The sequence below is a fragment of the Triticum dicoccoides genome, chromosome 2A (assembly GCF_002162155.2).
Source record: "Triticum dicoccoides isolate Atlit2015 ecotype Zavitan chromosome 2A, WEW_v2.0, whole genome shotgun sequence".
In the NCBI taxonomy this organism is placed as follows: domain Eukaryota; kingdom Viridiplantae; phylum Streptophyta; class Magnoliopsida; order Poales; family Poaceae; genus Triticum; species Triticum dicoccoides.
The window spans coordinates 611,897,389-611,903,206 of record NC_041382.1 but is presented as its reverse complement, the minus strand read 5'-3'; the positions used below and the strand labels follow the sequence as shown (position 1 = coordinate 611,903,206).

At 44.3% G+C, this 5,818-nt stretch overlaps 1 protein-coding gene across 6 annotated transcripts in view; it reads right to left on the bottom strand.

Moving 5' to 3' along the window:
* The window catches only part of LOC119355707, a 9,677-nt gene extending 5,799 nt beyond the window's left edge, over positions 1-3,878 (bottom strand). For 2 of the 6 annotated variants that reach the window (XM_037622554.1, XM_037622555.1), the window contains exons 1-7: positions 3,521-3,866; positions 2,451-2,509; positions 2,209-2,290; positions 1,792-1,859; positions 1,545-1,614; positions 992-1,073; positions 178-248 (exon numbers count right to left, since the gene is read on the bottom strand). In XM_037622554.1, coding sequence (XP_037478451.1) covers positions 178-248; positions 992-1,073; positions 1,545-1,614; positions 1,792-1,859; positions 2,209-2,290; positions 2,451-2,509; positions 3,521-3,814 — 726 coding nt within the window. In that variant the 5' untranslated portion in view covers positions 3,815-3,866. Of the gene's footprint in view, positions 1-177; positions 249-991; positions 1,074-1,544; positions 1,615-1,791; positions 1,860-2,188; positions 2,291-2,450; positions 2,678-3,520 lie in introns of those variants that run through there. The other 4 variants (XM_037622558.1, XM_037622560.1, XM_037622557.1 and 1 more) reach the window with 4 other exon arrangements.
* Between the last annotated feature and the right edge of the window lie 1,940 nt (positions 3,879-5,818).

Below are 5,818 nucleotides of genomic sequence, written 5' to 3'. Positions count from 1 at the left end.
AAAATTATTCTGCTGGTTTTGCTTTTAGAAGGATGAAAGAAAAAATGGAGATTTTTCTTTAGGAAGGTACTTTGTATCCCTCTGGGAAACAAGGATCAGTTCACTATGACATACACATTCCAAGGGAGTACAGCGATGACCAGACTAATTTTTTTCTTGTAGAGATCTTATTCTTACCTCCAAATCAATAGTTCCACCACCATCAGCACCAAGGCCTTCTAATTCGACAGTGATGTCATGTTTATTTCCTAAAAAGAACAAGGTTATCCCAAAAGTCTCCAAATGAATTCATATAATCATATTAAATATTATTGGAGAACATAATGTCTGATTGCACTAAAAGCAATGTTATCACATGCACTTGCACTGTGAAAAATGAACTAGCACGGCAAGAAGTTACCATCCTAGATCTATACATATTTTCATTTGGTCAAACTGCTATAACTGATAAAGTAGTTAGAGTGACATAGTTCCTCTAGGAGTTGCATACAGCCATACAGTGGTATAGATCAGCAACGCTGAATGCAATTGAGCAACATGTGCAGTCGTCACCACAGTTCCAATAACAGTAACTGTATCTGATCCAAGGAGTTCTAACACAGTTGGTAGATTGCATCTTGGACGTTTTCAAATGGGTGGTATTAGTAAGTTACTCTGATTTTTCAACTGAGACAGGTTTATTAAAATCTGCTCCCAAGTTGGTCTGGTTACAAAATGTAGCATTTTTCTATCCGATTAAGAGTCAATACTCCATAAGCACACACACACACACAACAGATGGAAACTCTGTACGTCTCAAATTTCTTCATAGATCGGAAAATGGTCAGCTCAATTCCTGTATGGATTTTGGATTGGGGTCTGTACACACGACACAAGTTCCACTCAGAATGAGTAAAACAGCATCCATGGCCCCATATTGAAATACCTTATAATCACGAAAAGAAGTACCAAAGAACAAACTGTCATTTTTTGGGTCAATACAGAGAGTTACCATCACAAAGTGTTTCAAGATACAACCCAGCATTTCCCATTCGTTTGTGTGGGGTGATAAGGTTTGCATCCCAAGCCTCAACCTATTGAAAAAAATGGCACCAGATGCAAAAAAAGAAAGGCACAAATATTATCTGTGGTGATACCAGAATATAATGAAGTAGGTGATTAGAAGGAAAATTACAAGATGCATACAATTGGTTGATATGGCTATGTCACTTGCTATACAATGTAATGTATAGTTTGCTCATCTACTTGTTGATTAAATAGAAGAAATTTGGAATTTGCACCATGTACTCCAGTCATCTGATACCTCTGATTCTGAGTTAACCCCACAACAGAGAGCTGAGATTTGTATTTTAGTGTGTTATTAAACTTAGCAACCATGGAAACCTCACTGGTTCACTCTAAAGAACCAGATTCGGGATTATCGTAGACCTGAACAGTATTCGCTGACTTCCAAGATGCAGAACTATACAACAACAAAGATATTATCTAGTACACAGCTTAAAGTGAGTCCAATATCACTATGAGCTCACATTACTTCTTCATACCTGGAGTAGATTTTCTAGAGACGTCCTAATGTTAAATGTGAAATCTTGATTCCAGGTTGGCTCCTTCGTCCTACATTAATCAACTGCTGGAATCAGAAACTCCAGTGACGATGGAAAAAAATAGCGATCTCAAGTGTATCAAACATTTTATCAAGAAACCAACCCCATTAGGCGTGATATATATCGCATACATTATTTTCATAATATAAAGAGGAAATTTCCAACTCAAAAAGAAAGAGTTACTCACCCCCATTTAATTTGGCTCTTTGCAGTTTGACCGTTAAGTTGTAGAACTACATAAGGATCACTTGTACCCTGAAATGGAAGGAGAAGGAAGTTGTTGATGAAGTAGAAGAAAAGAGCTTCATGTAGCTTCATGTAATGGTAGTTAAAATGTGTAAACTACTGATTCATTCAGTAAATATGGGAGCTCTCAAACTTCTTGGGCCACTTATATTAAAACTGAGAATAGTATCCATAGATTGTCCCAGATATCTTAGATAACTATATTCAGCAACTGACAGTATATTTTTTACTATACCCATCCATTATTCAATATTCTCCGCAACGAAATAACTGAAGCGCCATGAACAAATAACATATGCAGCATATATATACTGAAGAAACAAACAGTAACTACTCACTAGCATATTCATCACCATACCCATGGATCCATTGCAGGAAGACTGTTGCCTTTCTTGAGCCTCACAACTAGTTGGCCATCGTATACTTCATGGAGAAACACACTGCAATATCCACCGCACCATTCACAGCATTTAGAGTGACGACAGCTTTCAGAATTGCATTGCCCTAGTTGGTCAGAACCACAAATACTTGCAGGTTGCAGCGCAATTCACAAACATTACGATCCGGTCTCTGTGGGGAAAGGATACGGCCACAACTTACTCGGATAGGAACACCGTCTGACACTCGGCCGCGTCCGTCTCGCGCCAGCCCGCATCTGCCTGCCAAACCAGACGAACAGAACGCTTGCCTCCATCAGCTCCCAGGAACACACACAGGATTTGTTGACGTATAAATATATTGCCTAGTCTCTTCCATCAGATCGGTCTTTTGGTTGTTCTCCCTCCATCCTTGAAAGAGTATACTTCCAACTTTGTTCGAGAGTCAAACTATTTGAAAGTTTGACCGAGTTTGTGAAAAAATATATCAATGTTTGTGAAACCAAATAGGTATATGATGAAAATATATTATATCATGAATCGAATGCTACTAATTTGACGGCATAACTATTGGTGTATTATTGTATAAATACAGTCAAGCATAAAGTTTGACTTCCCAAGAAAGTTGGAAGTACACTCTTCGAAGGACTGAGGGAGTATTGGTTAGAGCCTCCTTTGGTTCATAGGAATATTGTAGGAATTGCAAAGGATAGGAACTTTGTAGGAAAAATTCCTTTGGAGCCCTTTGGTTTGTAGGAATGGATTCCTATTCCTATGTAGAATAGGAATCAATCCTTCACATTTCAAAAGAAAAAAAACATTAGCCTAGACTCAATGGAAAAATTCTTAGGCTTCTTTTGGTTCATAGGATAGGATTATCATAGGAATAGGAATCTTGTAGGAAATGAGATGACATGTATCTCAAATCCTATGAGTAGGAATAGGAAACAAGAGGTCATTTGGTTGACACCAAAGGAATTTTTCCATTGAGTCTAGGCTCTTTTTTATTTTCCTATGAAATGTGGAGGATAGGAACCAATCCTATGTAGGAATAGGAATCCATTCCTATGAACCAAAGGGCTCTAAAGGCAAAAATTCTATAAGAATCCTATCCTCTAGAATTCCTATGAAATTCCTCTAAACCAAAGGAGGTCTTATCCTATGCATCAAATGACATCTCTTTCTCTATAGAATTTAAGATGCATGCCATCTCACTTCCCGTGATTTCCTTATTCCTATTCCTATACTAGTGCAGTTGAAGGATGATGGGTAGAAGGGGGACAGGGGGCTCACGGGTGGGGTGCTGTAGGCTTCGAACGCGAAGCCGGCGAGCACGACGGCGAGGTTGAGGTCGAACTGCGGGTGCGGCTGCTCCTCGTCCCCGACCGACCCGTCGTCCGCGGGGCTCTCCGGGCCGGGCTTCACGGCGGAGGGCTGGCCGCCCGCGCACCTCGCCCTCAGCCCCGCCGACCTCCGCCGCCTCCCCCTCCTCGCGCCCCAGCACCTCACGGCCCGGTAGCTCGCCGGCGACGAGCGCCCGGAGAGGGACGCGATGGGGCACACGCTCGCGAGGGCCGTGGAAGCCATGGAATGGAAGAACCTTCTCCACTCTGCTGGTTTCGCCCGTGGATTCCAGTGTGCGCGCGCCGTTCAGAGTGGTGATAAAGAGGGACTGACGTCAGGGGATCCGGCTCCGGCGAGGTGGGGAGAAAAGCGCGCCACGTCTGCGCTGCACCGCTCGGGGGCTGCTCGCTGGGCCCCATGATTTGCCAGCTTGGAGCTATGTGTGCTGTGTGTGTGGTCTGTCGTGGTCGCGAAGTCGGCAGGGCGCACGATTCTCCTGGCAAAACGAGCAACATATTCTTCCAGCATGTCTTTGTTAAATCCTACTCCCTCCGTTGACAAGAACGTCTTTTTTTTTTTGAGGATGACAAGAACATCTTATATTTGTGAACGGATGGAGTATTTGTTTCAGCCCAAGCAGGTATGGTTCTTAGCGATCATGATGGGGGCATCATATTCGGTTCATGTCAGCACTTGTTTTTCTAGGATGATGTGCTGGAAACGGAGATATTGGCTATAAAGGAAAGTCTCATTGTATGGGATGGGATTTGTGGCACGCGGGTGTGGGGGCACATAGATAGTGGGCCGTCGATCTGTGCTATGATTTGTAATTTTGTCTGTGTATTGTTGTGTATTTGCTCTTCTATATTAGTAAGGACATATCTGTATTTGCATCGTAAATTAAAAGTAAAAGTAGTATACCTGTTTCCATGGGACCATTTTCGAATGTACGTAACAAGTGTCTAGTAAAATGGAAGCCTTGTGTTAAACCGTTCAATGTGTTCTTCTCCCAATATATTCTTGATGTACCCTCTGCATCTCTTCTTAGAGCTCTTGAAGTACCATCTGCTTCTCTTCTTAGAACTCTTGAAGTACCAACTGCTTCTCTTCTTGGTACTCTTGAAGTACCATCTCCTTCTCTTCTTAGCAGTCTTCTAGACGAGAAGGATCCAAGCTATTCTGTTACGAGTCACTCAGAGGCGACAATGACAAAACAACAGTACGAGATGTATTACCGAAAAAGGCTTTCACCCCACTTTATAGGTAAAAGGAAACCACCACAGCCACAAGGTCCAACCGATGTTCAAACCGCACGCGCGCGCGCACACACACACACACGCAACCACAATACAGACACACAAACACATAGTACAAGAGGGTTCTGCTAAGGGCACAACAACTCAGCAATCCCTAAAGAAGAAAAAACAAGTGCGGTAGCCAAATCCTCGAATGGCTAATCCGGCTCTGGGGGTGGTGGAGGAAGCGGCAGCGCCAAGTGAAGAGCCATCGCGCGGAGATCTGCAATGTTGATGTTGATGTTGATGGCGTCTCGGTCTTGGGGGCGGCTAAGCGGCCTTCAAAGCTGCAAGTAACCATAGAATTTGAAAATCGCGTCAGTGGCACGGCAGAGGGGAACACGCTGGATGACTAGATGACTGCAGACGGTCCAGAGCGTCCACACGAGGACCCCGATGCCCAGCCACCTAATGTGGCGAGCGTGGTGGGGTTGCGTCGATTTCCTCGAGGAGGTCGGGGAAGTTGGTGTTGCACCAATGCCCACCCACGGCATCATGGAAGCAGCTCCACATGAATTGAGTCGACACACATGAGAAGAAGATGTGATTCGAGTCCTCAACTGTCCCACATAGGGGGCATAAGCCGTCTCCAGGGCCATTGCGCTTGAGCACCCCACGCCAGAGGGGATACGGCCCCAGATCCACTGCCATAGGAATATCCGAATTTATAGGGGGAATCTATTCTCCCAAACCTGGGTAAAGACCGCGGGGGCTGGTGAGGGCGCAATGGCCTGATAAACGGACATGGTGAAGAACCGCCCGGAGTGATCTAAGCGCCAAGAGATATGGTCGGAGGGTTGACCACCACCGGGGGTGGAGAGCGATGCAATCCAGGAGGTCCTGCCACTCGGCTAACTCTGTTGGACCAAACGGCCTTCTGAACGCAAGACGTCCTAAGTCAATAAGGGCCGTCTGGACGAACACGTTTGGAACCACCGCTATGGAGAACAAC